The 22,653-nt window shown below is 41.8% G+C and overlaps 1 protein-coding gene across 2 annotated transcripts in view; it reads left to right on the top strand.

Moving 5' to 3' along the window:
- The window catches only part of LOC122549088 (peroxidasin homolog), a 573,433-nt gene that overhangs the window by 501,744 nt on the left and 49,036 nt on the right, over positions 1-22,653 (top strand). For both annotated transcript variants that reach the window (XM_043688313.1, XM_043688312.1), the window contains exon 17: positions 406-1,909. In XM_043688313.1, coding sequence (XP_043544248.1) covers positions 406-1,909 — 1,504 coding nt within the window. The remainder of the gene's footprint in view (positions 1-405; positions 1,910-22,653) is intronic.

The following is a 22,653-nucleotide window of genomic DNA, read 5'->3' as shown; positions in this document are numbered from 1 at the left end:
CAGATATGTCTGCAGATTTGAAAATGAGCTTGGATAGCATAACATAAAAGGAAAAATGTTTACCCATGTGAAATTGAGCTATGCCCAAACAGCATCCAGAATATGTTAGTAATTTCTATTGAAAATGTGCTTTATGCGTGTTTATCACTGCTCATCATGGAAAAACCAATTAAACTAAGATATTGTATCTCACTTATTATTCCTCCTATAATTTAGGGTTAATTTTGTTTTGAAAAAAATGGCATTTATTTGTTCCTTCCACACTTTCTTCTACGCAGGTGTTTATAGTTTAATTAGAAGTGAAGCCCTGGATGAAGAAAAGAATTGTCAAATGATTGAGACAAATTGATCTCCATGATGGAGTCGCTAATGTTAACCATGGTTCCTTTGTTTTATTTCTTTCAGACTTCCGCTACAACGATCTTGTTTCTCCACGTTACCTGGACTTAATAGCCAATCTCTCTGGGTGCACTGCGCATAGGCGGTTCCCAAACTGCTCGGACATATGTTATCATCAAAAATACCGAAGCCACGATGGCACATGTAACAATCTCCAGCATCCAATGTGGGGAGCATCCCTCACAGCATTTGAGAGAATTTTAAAACCAGTTTATGAAAATGGTTTCAGCCTCCCAAGAGGTACTGATTCCCACCACCTGTACAATGGCCACCCTTTACCACTCCCTCGCCTCGTTTCTACAACAATGATTGGGACAGAGGCGATAACTCTAGATGACAAATTTACACACATTCTGATGCAGTGGGGCCAATTCCTGGACCATGATTTAGATCTAACTGTGCCAGCTCTCAGTATGTCTCGGTTTTTTGATGGAGAGTCTTGCAGTTCTGCGTGCAGTAATGATCCTCCTTGCTTTCCAATTATCATCCCAGAAAATGATCCTCGAGTAAGAAATGCTAAATGCATGTTTTTTGTTCGCTCCAGTCCAGTATGTGGCAGTGGTATGACTTCCTTATTAATGAAGTCAGTATATGCCAGAGAGCAGATCAATCACCTAACATCGTATATAGATGCATCAAATGTGTATGGTAGTACAGACCGTGACTCCATGGAAATTAGAGACCTTACAAATCAGCGTGGTCTGTTAAAAGAAGGTGAAGTTGTGCGAAGTTCTGGTAAACGGATGTTGCCTTTTGCCACAGGCCAAACTATAGAATGCTTGAAAGATGAAAATGAAAGTCCAATTCCTTGCTTCCTGGCAGGAGATCATAGAGCAAATGAACAGGTTGCACTGACAGCTATGCATACCTTGTGGTTCCGTGAACATAATCGTATTGCAGGTGAGCTACTGAGATTGAATCCTCACTGGGATGGCGATACTGTTTATGAAGAAGCACGAAAGATTGTTGGAGCGCAGATGCAGCACATCACATACTACCACTGGCTCCCCAAAATTCTTGGAGATGTGGGAATGAAAATGCTAGGACCATATAATAGCTACAATCCAAATATGAATGGTGCGATTTTTAATGCTTTCGCCACAGCAGCTTTTCGGTTTGGTCATACATTAATCAATCCTGTTCTCCATCGATTGAACAGTTCTTTTCAACCAATTCCAGAAGGTCACCTTCCTCTTCACAAAGCTTTCTTTTCACCATTCAGACTTATCCAAGAAGGGGGTATTGATCCACTTCTCCGTGGCCTTTTTGCATCTGCAGGGAAAATGCGAGTCCCTTCAGAGGTTCTCAATTTAGAATTGACTGAAAGGCTCTTTTCCATGGCTCATGCTGTAGCTTTGGACTTGGCAGCAATGAACATTCAACGGGGTCGTGATCATGGCATCCCCTCCTATTCGGATTACAGAGTATTCTGTAACCTGAGTACTGTTCAGACCTTTGAAGACTTACAGAATGAGATTAAGAATGCAGAAGTCAGAGACAAATTAAGAAGGTGAGTGCCATCTTATTGTAAACATCCAGGTGCAGAGGAAGAAAAAATGTTTTGTTTCCCTTTACTATAATGTTGCAACATGCAAGAAGATACCCTTCATCTGAAGCTGTGTAAATATGGTAGAAGCAACATCAAAGATAATGAGAGTCAAATTTCCAGTGGGAGGTATTGATATTTTTCTAATTCTGGACTACATCTATGGTGTTGGATGTGATTTCATGTAGATGGCCTGTGTCAATGTACACACTTTTTGAGAACTTTTTTTCGGATTTTCTCAAGAACTACTTTGATTTTTGAGGGTTATGTTTTGGTTTTCAAAAATCACTTTTTAATTCTCTTAAATTTATTAGCTGATGCAGTCAGAAAACAACAATACTTTATGCATTTGAGTTGACACATAGGTAAAGGTAAAGTCGCCATAGACCTACCATAGGGCTGTGCTCTCATTAGAGAGAAAGTCTACAAGTGATGGTTTAACCTAAGTGGCACCACGCCTCAGGTGAGAGCTGAGGTTGAGAAGGAGAGTCCTTCATGGTGATCTCAGCCAGTGCAGGAATTGAACCCATGCTGTTGACATCATTCTGCATTGCAACTAGCTTCCAGACAATTGAGCTAACCCACCTCTCACCATATGGAGTATTTGCACTCACACAAAAGCAACCCAGCTACTTGGGCTTATTTTTCTCATTCTCTGGAGCTGGCTAATCACCCTATCACATATCTTCTTCCTGTCCTCTCAATCACAGATTACTAATGAGACTATTAGCAGCAAGCATAGCAAAGAAACTGCCTGTGATTGGAAACACTTGTATGAAGGTGATTTTTTTTTGGTTGGTTGCCCCCATGATTGAATTTTTCTCCCCCAAACATTTTGAAGCTGATTTCCCCTCCATTCTATATTTGAATGCAGCCGTCCAAAAATCAGCAGCTCAATGAACCAATAGGCACTAAAGCTGATGTTGAAATGATATATTTGGTAGTTCTGCTACAGTTAGACAACACAAATGACATATATTCTGACTCAGGTTATTTATTTGACCATCGGTTATGCAAGATTTTCTGATACCCATGCCAAAATCATTTTTTTTTTAAAATGTGGTACACCAAGATAAACTCCTTTAAAACTTTAATTGGATAAAATTGTGCAACATCAAAATTTACATTAAAGTGATACTTCTCACTTGGGAACAAGATATGTTTCTCAACAAGTTAAGCTGCAGTTCAACTCTTGGCCTAGACTTCTGAACTCAGATTGGTGAAGGTCATTGCAAGACTGCTAGACCAGTTTTAAAGGTATAAGTATAATCTTGACACAGTCGAAAATCACAAGGTTTTTATTATTTTTTTCTATTTAGATTGTCATGTTCATGTTTATAGTTTTGAAATGGCAATGGGGTATAAAACTCTTCTCCATCTCTATGTAAAAATGGCATAAATGTTAAAAATTTGAAAACCTATGGGCCTACAAATTAGATTACTTCACTAAATAAGTTTGCATACACCTGTTCATGTAGGAGAAGGAAATTATGAACATGGAAAGTAGCGTAAAAAGAATCATTATCCAGTTAATTAGCTGTGTAATTTCCTGATATTCACATGGTGTAATGGTAAAGGAGTTTTTGACTAATTATAGCAATCAATGTCTCAATAAAACAGCTTTGACATGAAGAAAGCATGTCAATGCAACATTGTCTCAGCTCCTTCTCATCATCCATACTGCAGGAAGTTAAGCTCATATAAAAATAAACTGCTCACACCCTAACCCATACCAAGTCTTGTTCAAACATGTTTGCTGCTTTATATTGGCTCCTAGTCTGCCAGGACTTCAAGTTGGCATTTCCATCTGTGTTTTCAAATTCCATTATGGCCTTAATCCTTCCCTTCCCTTTTTAACCATAAAGTCTCCAAGATATCTGTGATCATCCAATTTTACTCTTTAGTGCATCTCGTAATTCAGTCACTCTATAGATGCCTGAGACTTAAGCTGTAGAATTTTCCTGTTAAATCTCATTTTGTTTGCCTCTCTCTCTCCTTTACTAAAACACTGTTTTGAACCTAACTCTTTGCTCAACCTTAGTTATCAACCTTAGTACAGTCAATCAAAACTGCCAACTTGGGTCAGAAGCTGTCTGGGGTTTTAGAATTTATCACAATTTGGGTTGAGCTTTGTTCAAGCTTTTGGGCATTTCAAGTCAAGCTGGGTTGAATAAAGTCAATGTTCATTGAAGCATGGGAATAGACTGGTGAATGATGCAGTGAAGCCAATAACTACCACACTATGCCAATTCATTGCCAAGAGAATTTTCAAAGTACGTTTCTATTTTATTGAATTAAACAAATAATACCTGGCACATTCTAAAAATATATGGCTTTCAGACAGTTTTTGGACAGCCTTATTTAAGGCACTGTATATATCCATATATGGATTGGTGTCCAGGTTTGTTTTATAAAGCTCTTAAACTGCCTCAAATGAAAATGCCAAATAAGTGCAAATAGCTATCATTGTACCATGTGGTAATGCAGAAGATTGTGTAACACATGCAGTTAGCCAGAAAGATTATCCGATTCTTTAGACATTTCATGAATGGTAGTTTTACATTTGCAAGTTAGAAACTCCTTATAAAGCATTGCTCACCAAAATGTACTTCAAACTCTAGGTTATGCAAATCTTTCTCAATACTTAAAACGCAAAGACTCCGTCAAAAATAAATAGTGGATACATTATTTAACTAAGAAAAATGTGCAAGCCTTTGTTGTCTCTTCTCTTAGTAATAACTTATATTTGAGAAGGAACATAAATTTTAACTGAAGTAAAAACAAAGAATTGTCAGCATGTTGATGCAAATGCAACAATGGCAATGAGTTTCAGTCTTCCAAACGTCTTTGCGAATAAAACTCTAATTTATAGTAAGTTTAAAACACTTACAAAATTTGATAGCCATTTCAAACTTGAAATGGATGTGAGAAAATGTTATATATCATGTTAAATGGAAGTAATTTCTATATTTCCTGTAAAAATTTGTGATTGAATTGAGGTCAGTCAGGTAGACCTCAGTATATGAGTTCCCTGATTGTGGCTGTTAATCTGGTCTAATCAGGGAGTCCTGGCTGACAAATATAAACAGGAGTGTCAGAGGTTCAGTTCACTCTAAGTGCCGGCTCTGAGGGAGTTGGATCAGTGTCGTATACTATGCAAGTATAATTAAAGGGTGACTTGATGATGGGATACTAGCCTTCACAGAGTTATTTCAGTGGCAACAAGAGAAAAATACACTCCTGAAGCAGTGCGATTGCAACAGTTGCTTTTGAATTGGGAGAAGCATTTCTGGCATCATGCTGTTATTTGGGAAGGTTGGCTCACTCAATCCTGCTGTCAAAGATTGGTACCAGTATGTGGATATAATGCATTATTTTTTCTGGGCAAATTACACTGGGGCAGATGAAATACCACAAGTAACTCTCCTGACAGCTTGAAGACCAGAAGCTTTTTTTCAGTTATTAGGAGTCTAATGTTTCCTGAGGCAAAAGATATTAAAACCTTTCAAGACTTGATGGATTTAGCTAAGGAATATTATGACCTCCCAGCCTCTTCTAATTCTGAGACGTAAATGGTTTTACTTGGCAGTTTGATAACCACAGAAAGATGTATCAGGATTTTTGATGACTAGCAGAGGTATGTGACTTTAGTTTAATCCTAAGTGAGATATGGGATTAATATGTAGGATTAATGATGTGACCACACAAAAGCACCAACTAGCTGAAGCCCTAGTGGAGCTTAAACAGGCACAACAACTAGCTTTGTCAATAGAAAATGAGACAAGTGGAGTATAGGGGTTACAGGGTATTCTACGGAAGTGGATGTCCTTGCCAGATCAACTAAGCTTGGGGAGCACCACTTAAGTGAAGGCAATTGCATAGCCTTACTCAGGACATATCTTGAACTGAGGGACTCAAGGTCAGCCCGCAGCAAAATCCCAAAACAAAGCCAAGTCTCTGCCAAACCAATAAAATTTGAGGATCCAGGCCAGCAGGCTGGTATGCAGGATTGAGACAGCAGAAGTGTCCCACTAGGCCTGAATTGATTATGAGAACTCATAGGCCAGTATCCAGGAGAGTGCACACCCTGGAAAATCCACCTACAGCTCGTTTGGAACTGTTAAAATTGCTTAGTAACATCCAAATCAAAATAAATATCTGATTAAACAGTCATCCAGTTCTAATGGATGTACCAATGATTGCAGAACCAGTCTTTACCAAAATTCGTTCTGGACTCCAATCTTTACATTTGTACAAAACCTTGGCGAAACTGAAACCAATACTGTGGAATCTCCGCAGATTAAGGGTACAACTTCGGTTCCGGGGTATCTTAAGAGAAGTAGCTGGTTCAGTTACCACTAATTGTTGGGCCCGAGCTTCATGGTGCAAAATTGGTTGTGAAAGATTCAACTTGATTGGCTCAACATATTTTGATTAAAAAATGGCTGCCTGAGTGAAGTCCTAACTAAATGTCTGGAAGTTTTTCATGAAGGTGTAGGAACTATCAAAGGAGCCAAGGCCATCTTACATATTAACCAGGAAGCAATTCCACAGTTTTGCAAGGCCTGTCCACTGCCATTTCTCATAGGTGTAAAAGTTGAGGCAGAAATCATGAAGCTAGAAAGCAATAGAATCATCAAACCGGTACAGTTTGCAGAATGGGCAATGCTAGCCATACCGATTGTAAAGCCCAATGGGTCGATTAGCCTTTGTGCAGATTTCAAACAAATGGTAAGCTGCTTTTCGCAGCTGGATAAATACCTGATCCCTCGCATAGACGGTTTACATGCAAAACTAGTGGTGAGGGTATTGTACTTCACAAAGCTTGACATGAGCCATGCTGTAATTAGGAGAAAGTGAGTCGAGAGTATGTTGCTGGAAAAGCACAGGTCAGGCAGCATCCAAGGAGCAGGAGAATCGATATTTTGGGCCAGAGCCCTTCATCAGGAACGCTACCAGCATCATCCAGGGATTTCCAAAATGAGGATGTGTGTGAGAAGTTACGTCTAGTGGCCAGGATTGGATGCAGACATAGCCATTATTGGTGGGGCAGTGCCCAAAATGCCTTCAGGGACAACAATTATCACCAGAAGCTTGCCCACATTCATGAGAACGGTTGGGTAAACCCTAGACTCAGTTACGTATCAGCTATGTCGGTCATTTCATGTTTTTAATCATCATAGATGTCCAAAGTGTTTGGATGTGCATAGAGTTCATTCATCAAATATGAGGACGCCATTAGAAAAGCTGTGAGCTTTATTTGCAGTACAGGGTTTTCTGAGGTGTCCATCATTTACCAACAGTGAATTTGAGTATTTCCTAAAGTCGATTGGCATTCAGCATGTAAGGACAGCTCCATACCATCCATTGTCCAATAGTCTAGCAGAAGAAACTTTGAAGGCAAGCTGAAAGAAAAAGCTTACATCTTCACTCGATAGCAAACTGCCAGGATGGCTCCAGTAGAGTTGCTAATGGGGAGAAGACTTTACTCCAGGATAAACCTGATCTTCCGGGACCTAGAGGGTGGGAGGTGAAATTGCATCAGGAATGTCAAGACTCCTCTAGGTGAGATAGAAGTTTATTTTAGGGGACAAAGTTTGGTGTAGGAACCACAGGAATGGCCATGTCTGTGTCAGAGACATAGTTGACATGAGGTCATATCCATGACATACAACATTCAAGTAGGAGAGGTGGTCCTGACCAAGCCCCTAGACCACATGAAAGCTGCAAACTCACAAAAGGGGAAAGCTGCAAACTCACAAAAGGGGAAAGAGCCCCTCAGAACATCCAGCAAGACTGTCACAACCTGTGCACTTAAGCCCTTCATCAGGCATGACCTGCTCTGCTTTTCAAGTGCCATCATTTTCGACTCTGACTCTCCAGCATCTGCAATCCTCACTTTTTCCTTATTGTATATAACATTAAGGAAGATTTGGGAAACACAATAGTCAGAGAATGTGTGATGTGGTGTGTATCTGACAGTTGGATCATGCTGTCACACTGGTCAGTTCCTGACCAGTAAAGTACGAACCAACAATGGTCAATCTACCTTCATATTTCTTTAGAAGTTAGAATTTCCATTAAACAAATGGATAGAATCCATCACAACAAGCAAACATACAAAAGAAAGAAAATGTACATGTGATTGACAGACAATCCGCAGCTAACAGGCTAGCATCAACCTCGAACCGAAGACGCTGAGTATTGATATGAATTTGATTCAATAAGACAATTTCAGTGAGAATGGATGACAGAAAGCAAATCATTGCATATTCATCTGGAAGGGGGAATGATTTCAGGACTCGATCAAGTTGTAATCTTCATTATAAAGAACTCACTGCCCTCAATAAACTCTCACAAATGTTTCAGACTATGTGTTGACAGGGGGTTGAGGAGACCAATCAGGGCCAGTTTATATCATAATTATCTATATTCCAACACTATAGTACATGAGAGATGAAAAACCACTTCAGTAAGAAGTTTGATAGTGTTGTGAGCAGAATCCCAAAAGCAAAACATATAATTGGGTATCTCAAACCAAGATTGGGCGCAAATAAAGAATAATGGCCCTCCTACATTATATATTTGACCTACAAAAAAAAGAGTTAGGACAAACTGACCCAAGTTGAGTTTTTCTGCAACCATGAACTGTGTGTAATTAACACTTTAAGAACAGGGCAGTAGCACCAATTGGATGTGATCTTTGGAACCCTTTGCGATCTGCAGTGGGGTAAGAAAGTTGTGGGAGGTGGGGGGTGGGGGGGGGGGTACTGATAGTCTTAAACATATCCTTCTTGAAATAATGGCGCAGAGGCCTGTGTCCCATCACCAAGTCACTCTTTATTCACTGGTGCACAGTGGCCAGCCAGCTCGGAGGAGATTCTAACCTGATTTAAAATTTTCCAAAATTAATATTTATTTTAAATCCTAATATTTTTTGAATTTCACCTTCTCTTCTCCCTTGGATTGCCCAAATGTCATTAAAACTTTAAAAAGAACCAGCATCCTTTTAAATAAAATAAGGGTAGTTTTGCAATATATTAGCTGTACATGTATCATTTTCTGCACATTTTGAAGTTTCAATAGGGAGTTTGTGTAGTGTTATGGTATTTTACATTTATCTCCTGGTTATACGTGTCAGCCAAGGTTTTCCTGGTTGGGTTATTAACCTGGGCCAATCAAGAACTTCAGTTAACAAAGCCTGCCTGGTTCCAATCACTACATCCCTCCCCCACTAAATCAGGGATGTAGCTCTGGACTTAGGCTTGTAGCTCCTCTTGCCACACTTTCGCCCAGGTCCAGTTTCACCAACTTGGACTCAGACACTGGCGACGTGTACAAGACTGTTGCCCATCTCTTGCATCCAGAACATCTCTGAAGAGTCTCCTCCTCTTCCGGTGGCAACTATAATCGAGACTGCATTCATTTTGGACTCTGAGGTTTCCTCAAAATTAGGTGGCAATTTCTATCAGGCCTTCGGGCTGGTCTGAGGGGCCAGATATGTTTTGCTCTTTTCCAGTTTGAGGTAACGGCTTTCAGGTGATCTGCATGTTTGTTCTGGACTGTATCACTGACCCAAACTTTGTAAGGCACAGGACCTGACCCATGTCAACCTCAGCTCATACCTATACAGGACCATTTCCATAGTCTCAGCACCAAACTCCAGCCCCTGAATTAAATTGTGTCTCTTGCTTAGAGGAGACATGTAACAGGTGTTGGTGTTCCTGCTGTCATTTCAGCCTTCCCCTTAGCTCTTGAAATATCAGGTTTAACCTGGTGCGGAGTCTTCTCCCCATCAGTAACTCTACTGGAGCTATCCCTATTGTTGCATGCAGGGTGGTCCTATAATTAAACAGGAACTGGTATCGTTTGGTATCAATTTGAAGCTGTAGGCTGCTGCTTCTTTAAGCATGCTTTCAACTTTTGGGCTGCTCTTTCTGCTAGACCATTGGACATTGGCTAGTGTGGAGCTTTCATTTGGACAGTGCCATTGAACTTTAGGAAATATTCAAATTCCCTGTTAGTAAATGACATCCCCATGTCTATGACCAATACTTTCAGGAGTCCATGTATCACCAATGATGCTTGCAGCTTCTCAATCATCATCCCAAAGTTTGCTGAGCAAAGTTTATGCACTTCCAACCACTTTGTGCACAGACATTCAATGACCAGGAACATTAAGCCCATGATAGGACCAGCATTTCACACATACAACCAAGTCCAGGGTTAACCCAGTCATTCCCATGGATGTGGAGGTATTGCCACTAGCTGCATTTGTCCTTGTAGGCACTCTGCGCACTGCCCCACCGACACAGTTATGTCAACTTCCACCCCTGGCCACCAGACATAGCCTTCTTGCCAGCATCTTCATCTTGGAAACCCCTGGATGCCCCTGACTTTATTTGGGACGATTACCCTTGCTCCACACAGTATTATACCATCCTCCACCACAACCCCCCCCCCCCCCCACCTCATCCCCACTACCCCCATTGCCACCACCCCCATTACCACCAGCTGTTTCCGTTTCACTAGCACAGGATCTTTTTCTATGCAGTCAGATATTGTCAGTGGTGACTGGAAGGGTGTCCAGAAAGATTTTAAAACCAAAATGAACTCCTGCAAGGGAGGCAGTACCAGTGGAGTATCTGGCCACAGGAGGTGGTTCAAGGCATGAGCATTAGCCACTTGGTTTCATGGACTGTGTACTAGCTTGTACTTTTACACACTATGAATAAAGGGCCCAATGCTGATTTCTACCAGGAGCTGAGTGACACCACTTTGTCTTCCTTCAGTAGCCCTAGCAGGAGTTTGTGATCTGTTACTATAACAGATTTCCATCCATAAAAGGTATTGGTGGAACTTCCTCACACTAAAGTCAACCTGAAGTCTGAACTGAAGTCAAGCCTTCCTTCTCTTGCTAGAGCATTGAATTCCTCTCCATTGGGCCACGAGTCAGCTAACACAATCCCAATACCATACGGAGAGGCATCACATGTTAGCACTACCTCTCGCTTTGGATTGTAGTGATCCCATCGTAGATGACGATTGCTGCTTTTTTCATTTCACGACCATCTCTGAGGCTGACCCTTTTTCAATAGCAGGTGTAAAGATGCAAAGATGAAAGTCAGGTTACATATGAAGTTTCTGTGGTAAGTCTTTCCTTAGGAAAGTGAATTAAGCTCCGGTACAGACATGAGAGCCGGGCGCCTTTGATTGTCTTCACTTTGTCTTCCAATGGGTATAAGTCAGTTTTGTCGACTCAGTAACCCAAGTACATCACTTGGGGTACTTGGAACATGTTTTTCATGGATAAGGCACATGCTGGCCTGAGAAACATTTAAGTACTTTTCCAAGTTCTCTAAGTGCTCTGTATTGGTTTTCCCAGTTGTTAGTACATTATCCAAATAAATGGCAACCTGGAGTAACCCTTGTAAAATATTCTCCACGGTCTGCTGGAAAAGAGCACAAACTGATGACACCCCTAATAGCAGTCTTGCATACTGATATAAACCCTTATGGATATTAATTGTGGCAGACTTCTATGACTTCTCATCCAGTCATAATTTCAGGTAAATGTGTCTCATGTCTAGCTTCATAAAGGACTACCGTGCCCACCCCATGCCACCATTACATACAAATCCTCTATCCAAGCTGAGGGGTGATCTTAGAGGTTTATAAAATCATGAGGACCATGGATAGGATAAATAGACAAAGTCTTTTTCCCTGGAGTGAGAGAGTCCAGAACTAGAGAGTGAGGGGGGAAACAAAAAGATATAAAAAGGGACCTAAGGAGCAACATTTTCACACATTGGTGTGTGCATGAAATGAGTTGCCAAAGAAAGTGGAGGCTTGTACAATTACAGCATTTAAAAGGCATCTGGATGGGTATTTGAATAGCAAGGGTTGAGAGGAATATGGGCCAAGTGCTGGCAAACGGGACAAGATTAGGTTAGGATATCTGGTCAGCATGGACGGGTTGGACCGAAGGGTCCATTTTCATGCTGTACATCTCTGACTATGACTGTAAGTGATCAGGAATTTAGAGCAGCGAGAAGAGGTTTACTGTTTGCCTAAAATCCCACCCAATGTTGACCCGAGCCATTAAGCTTCACAATTGGTATGACCAGTGCTGCCCATTCTGCAAACTGCACTGATTTGATGATTCCTTCGCTCTCTGTCCTCCTGATTTCCAGCTCTACATCTGCCCACAAGGCAAATAGCACTGGGCTGGCCTTGAGAAGTCTCTGAATTGCATTCTAGTAAACACGTAAAGTGGATTTGGCCCCTTTGATAGTCCCAAGCCCTTCTTGAAAACCACCTGGATACTTCACTAGAACTACACTGATGCAGCCATTTTCCAGTCGAAAAAAGTGGAGCTAATTTAGGTGAATCTTTCTCAACCAATTCTGTTCTAGTAGGCTTCGGCTCCCCACTTTTACCATCAGGGGTAACTGCACCAACTCTTTCTTATACTCATAACTTTAATCTGCTATGGTCCCCCAGCGTATGTTCTCAGTCTGGCTGAGATCTTGTGCAAGCTTAAAGGTTGGAGTCCTGAGCAAAACTTGTTAAAGATCCAGATGCATCGATATCAACCTCTCTGGGAACTGGGTTACCTTTAAATCAGTTCCGATTTGGGTGTCACTGAGCAATTTAATTGTTCAAACACATGCGTAGAGGGACTTTCCAGGGTGTGCACTCTCCTGGATACCAGTCTGAGTTTTATTACTCAAGTCAGGCCTTATAGGACTCCTTGGCTATCTCGAGCTCACATACCGACAGCAACTACAATGGCTCGCTGGCCCAGATTGTGAAGAACTGTTTAGCCACTTGACAATTTCAGCTTTGTTGTGGGATTCTGATGTGTGTTGGCCATGGGTCCTTCTGCTCAGGACATGCCCTGCATGCCTACACTCAAGTGTTGTTCCCCAAGCTCAGTCAGATAGGTGAGGCTGTCTACTTCCATTGCAATGCCCTGTAGTTCCACTTGCTGTGTATTCGAATGATAAGGTGAGCTGCAGTGCCTGTTTGAAGTCCAGCTGGTTGTCAGTTAGTGGGCACTTCTACATGATTACATCATTGCCCACATACCAAATGGTGTCTCAGCATCTCATTCAGGGTTAACCCAAATCACATGCCTCTATCAGTCGTCGTAACCTCATCAAAAATCCTGATGCACATTCCCTTGGTTCTGTAACAACCAAATAAAACCAACAGAACCTCAGGAATAGAGGAAGCTTGGCGCTGTAATATTCCTTAATCAACTCCAGCAGCTCTCGTACGGAGTTATCGTCTGATGCCTTTGGGAAAATTAAGCCCTTTATAATTAAAAAGGATGGTGGGTCCACATGCACGCAGAAGGATTACTCATTGTTTTTCATCTGCCCCAATATAATTTGCCCAGAAAAAAAAGATATCACACTCCTTCTACATACTGGGCCTAGTCTTCAACAGCAGGGTCAATAAGTCCCAATGGGTCCCAAGTAGAAGCATGCTGCCAGGAATGCTTACCCCCAACTCCAAGATGACAACCGTAAGCAAATGTCCTTCCGGCATGCACTGTTTTCTCCCATGGCAGCTGAAATAACTGTGCAGACGCCAACCAGCTCGGAGTCAGTCCTCAACTGAGGAGATTCTAATCTCCTGGTGACTTTTTCCCTTTTTAATTAAACTGTGCAAAAAAAACAAACAAACAAAGTCAGTAAACAATAAACAGCAATTTACAGGGGAAGGGGTAGCAAAACTAAAACTCCAAAACTCACCATACAACCTATTCACAGGGAATTGTGGATGAACCCTGAATCCCAAACCCCACCTTAATTTACCAAAAAGGAAACAGTAGACACAAATACATGCAAACAGTCTGATCAACCCAATAATAAAAGTACATATTACACAAACCTCTAGCAATCCAGCACACGGCCCGCCCCTCCCACATTCTGGCCATTCAAAGGTAGTCCACTCCATGCGGATTCTGGTTCTGTCTGCCCTGACACCGTCCGGTCACCTCTTGGACAGTTTGTCCCGTTACCACCTGGGACGACGGAGATCAGGACGGCCTACCTACCTTCTAGCTTCATAATCCACCCCTAGGCACCATCCAGTTCTCAGACCACCTACGCACCTTCTGGCCACCTCTAGGACAGCCCCAGTACCTTCTGGTATGACAGGACAACATTCCCATTTTCCTGCTCTTGGCTCAACCTACTCACTGTCTAGTTCAGGTATGGCCTACCCACCCTCCAGCTATCAGTATGACTTATTACCCTTCTGGCTCACAGTAAGGCCTGCCAACCCCAGGGACACCAAAAGACAGTGCAGGTGATAAAACTAAAAAAAAAAGCTGAGTCCATTACCAAAATAAAGTCCACTCCCGAAGGCAGAGTCCATTCCAGAATGTAGCAAATGCACACTTCGCAGAACATACACAGGTGTTAAGTCTCTAGATGGGCCTGGTACATCCAGAAGCCCAGGCCTACTCAGAGGTACAGTTGACTCACAGGGACTCAGTCCAAACATCAACAAGTGAAAACACATTGAAAAAAAAAGTGTAGACACTAAAACCTACATTGCAAGTGCTAAGCCCTACCACAAAATCAACATTGTCTTTCCTCAAAAAACAAAGAGTAACACACAGGTAGCAACCAGCCAGTGAGAAATGAAATGCAATAGTAGCACACTGACCATGTAGTCAGCCAGCTCAGAAATCAGTCCTCAAAAAAAGGAATAATAGTAATACACGGGCTGTGGCTAGCCAGCTCAGAGTCAGTCACTTGATCTGAGGAGATTCTAATCCACGATTAGTTTTTTAAAATTTTATTATAAACAGTGCAGTTTGCAAACAATTAATATTAACAGCCATATTTAGAGAAGAACAGCAACTTACAAGGGAGAGGAGCGGCAAAGCCAAATCCTACCATTTCAATCAGTTTTCAGGGAAATGAGGACAAATCTCAAATCCCACTTTCAGTCATCACAGAGGAAGCAGTAACAAATACATCCAAGACAGTCCAATTAGATAAGAAACAGTGCATAGAATATAACACCCCCTCCAAAAAAAAACCCTGCAAGCCACCCATCTCTCCCACCTTCCGGCCACTGCAAGGCAGCCTGCCCCTACAGCTCTCTGTCCAGCTAATGTCCCTTCCGGCCTTCGGTCTGCCCTGACACACCTTCCGGCCATCTCTAGGACAGCTATCTTGTTTCCTCAACCTTCCAGGAGGACAGCAATCAGGATGGCCTACGTGGCTTCCCTAACCGCCCTCTCGCATCTTCCGATCACCTCTAGGACAGCCCATCTCATTACCTGCTTGGGGTGACAGCACTGAGGATGGTCTACCTGCCTTACGGCTCTCTGTCTTCCCCTACATACCATCCGGCTCTCACCTACCCTGCATCAGGTTTTTTTTAATGGCAGCCTGTCATCTAAAAGATGGTTGTTTGCACCATAGCAGTCAATTTTGTTAAGTAATGTGTACAACTATGTTTGTTCATGCTTAATTATTAAGACCTTACAGAACTGAAACAGATACATGTGCTTCCTCTAAAACCTACTGTAGAATGGCTTATTTTCACCCATTGACTGTCAGACATCTTTGGAATGGGTTATGCAATTTAACTTTAACTTCTTTGGTAACGTTACATTATACAACAAAATTCAGCAGATAATAGGCAGGTGCTATCACAGCTGTGAAGAGTAAACCATATTGGAAGAGACGAATAGAAATGAAAAGCACAGCTGGCTGAGAAAAAGGACTGAGTGAGAAGAGAGTCCAGAAAGCCATGTGCATCTCAACCTACCATCACCTACCAAAAGCAGTAGAGAATACAATGCCAGAGTGGGGTTCCTGAGCCATACCAAGAGATACTTAACAAAATTGACTGCTATGGTGCAAAACAGACGAGAGGCTGCCATTAAAAAAACCTGATGCAGAGTTCCTGGAGAAATCAATCTTCTAGTTTTTCTTTACGTAAATGTTAAACAATTCAGGGAGAGGCACACAAACATCTACTGAAATAATTTACGACACAATCTAAAAGGAAGAATGATATGACAACCAGGAGACCGAAATAAATCTTTGCAGACTATTCTGACAAGAATAATAGGAAACAGCTGACAAACATTATGAAATAAATGAAGAGAAAAATGAGCAGTACAGTAAAAATACCAGCTTAACAGCAATTAATATTTCATTTAATGTCATTGTGGTTTAGAAGAAGGTGTTGGATACATTGTGTTGAATCTTCCCAGCTTCTAAATGATATGGGCATTTAGAAGAAACTTGCGAAAATAGGCAAGATCAGCAATAATGAGATTCTCACATTGAGGCAATAAAATTATGATCAGTGAAATGGGAATGTTAGCAGTGAACGGCAAGAGGGTTATTAGCACCTGTTTGCACACATTAACACATCATTATTCATTAATCTCATCTCATTTATATGCAGTTTCCTATTCTCCCACATGACTGATAGAAACTAGCCAGCAACAATTCCTGGCATAAAAATTGGAGCATTTACCTGGCAGCTCCTCTGAACCTCGAACTTGGACAGCAGTTACCAACATTATGAGAACTCACTGAGTGAAGGTGACCTCTGTTTCCCTAATCATGATCCAGATTGCAAATGCACAGTGAAGATGAAAATGGCTGAAACCACACCCAGAGGGGGTGGGCTAAATGTTTCATTCTGTAAAAGAGGGGGTTTCACCCTTATGCAATGTGAAGACATTCAAAGGGCAACAGCATCCAAGCACTGTAGACCATATCATTGACATGGCTAATCAATCCCACAAATGACTGTGATGCATGAGAAACATATTGGCCAGAAGAAGTCACCCTACTTGCCAAAATTGTGATCACCTTCCACAGTCCCATAGCTTGCACATGGTGCAGAACTTTACTCCTTGAGCACATCGTGTACTGCTGAGGGTGATTTGGCTCTGCACCTTCAATGGTACAATTGCAGACTGCTAACAAAGATTATTTCATAGAACCTCTGCAGAAAGAGGCCATTTGGACCATCAAATCCACACTGACCCTCTAAAGGGCATCCCATCCAAACCCATATCCTATACATGTTAACTCTCACATTTACCATAGCTAATCCAACTAGCCTGTACATCCCTGGAAACGATGGATAATTTAGCATGGCCCAAACTTGTCCTTCAATGTAATTTAACCTGTCTATCCTATTTAGGCTGATGAGTACCATGTCCTGATATTATCGCACAGGCAGTGGCACACTCGCACCCACACTCTGTCCCTGCTCAGCTCAACTAAGTCTTGATCCCTCTGAACAGCCACAACCTTATCAAAGATTAATGAGATTAACATTTTTTTTAATCTATTTTTGTTGGAATCAGACCTAAGGCAGGTAAATGGATTTCAAGAGGACATCAACCATGATCTATTAGAATGGGATAGCAAGTCAAAGGACTCATTAGCTTATTTATTATATTCCAGTGTAAATATACATATAAGAGGCAGATTAAGGATATGTAGAGCAGTTGTCCCTGGCAGAGGTTGGAGGTTGAGTAAAGGGAAATCTAGTTTTCATGCACAGTTAACAGTTGGCCTTTCTGTCTACTTGCCCACCACCTCATTCGCATGCCTTTTCAAGCTTACAGAAATAAATGTGGTATTTGACCCCCAAATGCTCACAAATACACATCTAGCTCCTCATCTTAAAAAAACTTACTTAATTCTTCTTGGATTCTTTTACATCTGTGTCATATAAATGTAATGTGATGTACAGTCAACAGTCTGGATTTTGACACTTCATGTGGCAGCCATTTTCCATAAAAGCTCATAAAAGCTTCAAGCTAATTGCAAGATCATGATTCTTTCTTGAAATCATGCACTATTTTGGTCTGGACTGTTTTCTGTGATAGTGAATTCCACAGACTCATCACTTTCTAGATGAAGAAGTTTCTCCATCTCTCACTCTTGAATGGTTTATCCTGAATCATTTGACTGTGACCCATGATTCTGAACTCCATCATCATTGGGAGCATCCTTTTTCATCTAACCTCTCTACTCCTGGTAAAATTCTTTATGTTTCTATGAGATCTCCCCTTATTCTTCTGAACCACAGCAAATATAATCCTAACTGATTCATGACTCTTCATACATCAGTTCTACCATGCAAGGAATCAGTCTGATAAATCTTTGCTGCACTCTCTCTATAGCAAGAATGCCCTTCCTTTGATATGATTTGGAGATGCCGGTGTTGGACAGGGAAGTACAAAGTTAAAAATCACACAACACCAGGTTATAGTCCAACAGGTTTAATTAGAAGCACTAGCTTTCGGAGCGCCAATGAAGGAGCGGCACCCCAAAAGCTAGTGTGTTTCCAATTAAACCTGTTGGACTATAACCTGGTGTTGTGTGATTTTTAACTTCCTTTGGTAAGGAGACTAAACCTGCTCACAACCTTGCACAATTCTGACAACTAAGAACTTTACTGTTACTCTCAATGCAAAATTCAGTTCAGTGTCTTGATTAACATACATTAAATGAGAACTCGAATTTTATTCTGATAAAGTGAGAAACTTGTGTAGGAGTTTTGTTTCCATTTTTACTTAGCTGGAATGTGATAAATTTATGGAAATTATAAATGCGGACAGATGTATTTACATTATCACTGCCTTATTTATAGTAGAATGGGATATTCATTTGCATATGTTCCAATGAGGCCAACTTTGACAAGGGAGTCTCCAAAACGTCCACCTTCTTCTCCAACTGAGGATTCACCAGCACAGTTGTCAACAGGACCCTCAACCGGGTCCGAATCATCTCCCGCACTTGTGACCTCCCTCTCTCTTTTCACTCCTGCAACAGCAATAGGGTTCCCCTTGTTCTTATCTACCAACCCACCAGTATCCACATCGAGAAGCTCATCAGCTGCCATTTCCGCCACCTCCAGCAAGGTGCCACCACCAGACACATATTCTCCTCCCCTCCTTTGTTTGCCTTCCACAGGGACCATTCCCTCTGGAACACCCTAGTCCACTCTTCCTTCACACCCAAGACTCCTCTCCCTCTTCTACCATGCTCCACCCCCCCACACACCCCCACCCCCACCTCATACCAAAGCCCTGGGCACCTTCACCTGCAACCACCAAAGTATAACACCTACCCATTTACCTCCTCCCTCCTCAGTTTCCAAAGGCTCAAACATACCTTCCAGGTGAAGCAGCACTTTATCTGCACTTCTCTCAATCTAGTCTGCTGCATTCACTGAAGCATAGACTGGGTGATCGCTTCTTAGAACATCTACGTTCTGCCTGCAAAAAAGACCCTGAGTTTCCAATTGCTGCCACTTTAGCGCACCACACTGTTCCTTGACCAACACCTGTCTCAGGCTTGCTGCAGTTCTCTAGCAAAGCTCAGCGCAAGCCAGAAGCACAATATGACATTTTCCACTCAGGGACCCTGCAACCCTCAGGACTCAACATCGAGTTTAATAATTTTAGTGCCTGAACTCCCCCATATCCTAGCCCCTTACACCAGGCCTTGTTATCACATAGTCTGCCATTACACACTATCTATTGTTAGCAACCAACAGTCTTCATTAACAGCTTTTCACCCTCCCAGCCAGATTGTTATCGACTCCTTTCTTTGTCTAAATTTCCTCCTCTCTCTCTGGGCTCTATCCTCACCTATTGTTTACTCCTTATCCCCTCCCCCCACCCTATCTTCTGCATTTCAATCAACATTTTCCAAGCTACCATCAGTTCTGAGGAAGGGTCACCGGACCTGAAATGTTAAAATTGATTTCTCTTCACAGACTAGGAGAAAGTGAGGATTGCAGATACTGGAGATCAGGATCCAAAGGTGTGTTGCTGGCAAAGCACAGCAGGTCAGACAGCATCCGAGGAGCAGGAGTGTCAACATTCCTGCATAAGCCCTTCATCAAGAATGACAATCCTGATGCTGCCTGACCTGCTGTGCTTTTCCAGTGCTACATTTTCCTCTTCACAGATGCTGCCAGACCAGCTGAGCTTTTCTAGCAACTTCTGTTTTTGATCTTGAGCATCAGGTTTTAGAGCTTGAACATCAGCTATAGGCACAGTAGTGTATCCATGACGCTTCAAGTTACATGAATAGTACATTTTCAGATATGGTCAGCCTGCAATTTCAGGAAGTACAGTCAGAGAAGGAATGCGACCATCACTTAGAAAGATAGGAGGCAGGTGCTCAGCAAAACCCCACCTCTCTCAAGAGCAGATTTTCTATGTTGTGAGAAAGAAAGGGAGAACAAAGTTGAGGATACTCAATAGTGGAGACAGCTGTGGGTGGCAAGGTGGCAATGGGGGGTGAGATTGAAATGGCTGACATTAATTTTCACATCCTCCCTGGCCACAGGAAAAATGGATGTGAGCTAATGTGGTACCATTATTCAAAAATGGTATTGGGGATAAGACAGGAAACTACAGGATCGTGAGTCTAACATCAATAGTAGTGGAACTGTTAGAAAACAAATTCAGAGGGATCAAATTAATCACTATTTGGCTAGGCGAGGATTAATCAAGGATAGTCAGCATAGCTTTATAATGGGGCAATCATGTCTAACAGATTTGATCGAGTTTTTCACAAAGGTCACTAGGTGGGTAAGTGAGGATAGTGCAGTTGATGTGGTCTACATGGATATTTGAAGAGGACTCACATGACAGACTGGTTAAGAAGCTAAGAGCCCAGAAGAATCAGGGCAAATTGACAAACTGGATCCAAAATTGGTTTATTGGCAGGAAACAGAGGGTGATGGTCAAAGGGTGGTTTTGTAACTGGAAACTTGTGTTTCTTGCTGTTTGTTGTGTACATTAATGATGTAAACATGAATGTAGGATACATTTTGGGAGGTCTGACAAGGTGAGGGAGTGCACAATGAATAGTAGTTCCATAGGAAGTCACAGAGGATCAGAGGGACCTTGGAATGTATGTCCATACAAGGCAGCAGGTCAGATGGATAAGCTGATTAAGAAGGCATACAGGACACTTACCTTTATTATTCAGGAAGTTATGAGGAAGCTGTAAAAGATGTTATTTAGGCCACAGCTGGAGTACTATGTGCAATTCGGATTGCCACACTTTAGGAAGGATGCGATTACACTCGAAAGAATGCAGAAGAGATTCACCAGGATGTTGCCTGAGCTGAAGGGATGCAGCTATGAGGAGACACTAGTTAGGCTGTGGTTGTCTTCCAAAGAACAGAGAAGGCTGGGGGCAATCTGATTGAGGTGTACGAATTGTCAGGAGCTCAGACAGGATAGATAGCAAATAAAACTTGCCTTCAATAGAGGCGTCAATAGCCGGTGGAATAGTTTTTAGGTGAGGGTCAGGTTAAAAGGTGATTTAAGGAAAAGAAAATTCATTTTTAAGGAAACCCACTGCCTGATAGGGTGGTAGAGGGAGGAACCTTCTAAACCATGAGGGCTTCAAATCCATAACATACAAGGCTAGAAAATAGAACAGATGTATATTTGATGACCATCACAGACATGATGAGCCGAAGAGCCTCTTCCTGTACTGTAACAACTCTAATAATGCTGAGATGTACAAGATTGTTGAAGCTCAGCAGCAAAACGTTTAGACAATTTCAGGTTGGCACTGTAACAACAACATTGAGCTCAATGAGCTGTTATGGAGGCACCCATTAGTCCTTTAAAGCCTTTGAATTATTCCAGCGCCATTGGGATGCCAACATAGTCTCCAGAATCATGATTTTTCAACGCCTGCTTTCCCTTGGTTTAAGGCCCACAGCCCTTTGAAAATCCAAGCCAATTATTTTATCATTCAGAGTGATTATGCACAGATAGGACAGGGTAGAGGAAACATCAAGAAATATCTGCCACTGAGGAGTCTGGGGTTCCATGTGGGTAGGAGTACAGACAAAGGCCAGCTATGGGGTGTTTTTTTTTGGGGGGGGGGGAAGCTGTGGAGCGGGAAGGTCGTCTGTATAGTAAATGTTGCAGTTTGAGGACTTTGCACCAGGACTGGGATTGGGGTAGAGGAAGGCCTGCTTGGGGCGTGGGGACAGGAGTGAGGAGATAGAGATGGGGGAGGCCTGTACAGGGATACCAGGAACCTTCTTTTTGTCTAGGCATGACAGGAAGACTGTAAGAAGATTGGGAGACTGTAGGGGAATGGGAGAGATCAGATAGGTTGATTGGAGGAAAAAGGAAAAATATACCGCAAAGAAGGAGATCAACTTTAAAATAAAATAATTTCATTTTATTCTTTTGTACATTGTTACATTTTTATGGCCTGCAGTGCTATCTTTGGAGAAGCAGTTGCTTCTTATCACTTCAGAATAATGTTGGCTTTGTTTATGCAACCTAGATTAGAGGTGGCATTCATCGGACGCCCTGCCTTTATCCTCAATATTTTAAATAATTTTCTCAATGTTTTTATACACATGGCTCAGCCTTTTCAAGGAAATTAGATTGAATAATAGACCTATTATTATAATTGAATAATAAGATGATAAATAAGCTGGCAAATTAGGTTAAAGGATGTACCAATAGGAAATTGGTGGCAGATATTTAAGGAGATATTTCAAAATACATATGATAGATGCATTCAAAATGAGAGAGAAATATTCCAAGGAGAGGACTTAGCATCTGTGATTAATTGAAAAAGTTAAAGATAGTTTCAAACTTAAAGACACAGTGTGCAATTATGCAAAGATAGGTGGTTGGCCAGTGG

The sequence above is a fragment of the Chiloscyllium plagiosum genome, chromosome 4 (genome assembly GCF_004010195.1).
Source record: "Chiloscyllium plagiosum isolate BGI_BamShark_2017 chromosome 4, ASM401019v2, whole genome shotgun sequence".
Classification (NCBI taxonomy): domain Eukaryota; kingdom Metazoa; phylum Chordata; class Chondrichthyes; order Orectolobiformes; family Hemiscylliidae; genus Chiloscyllium; species Chiloscyllium plagiosum.
The sequence above is the reverse complement of the archived record's forward strand: the minus strand, read 5'-3'. Positions and strand labels throughout refer to the sequence as shown.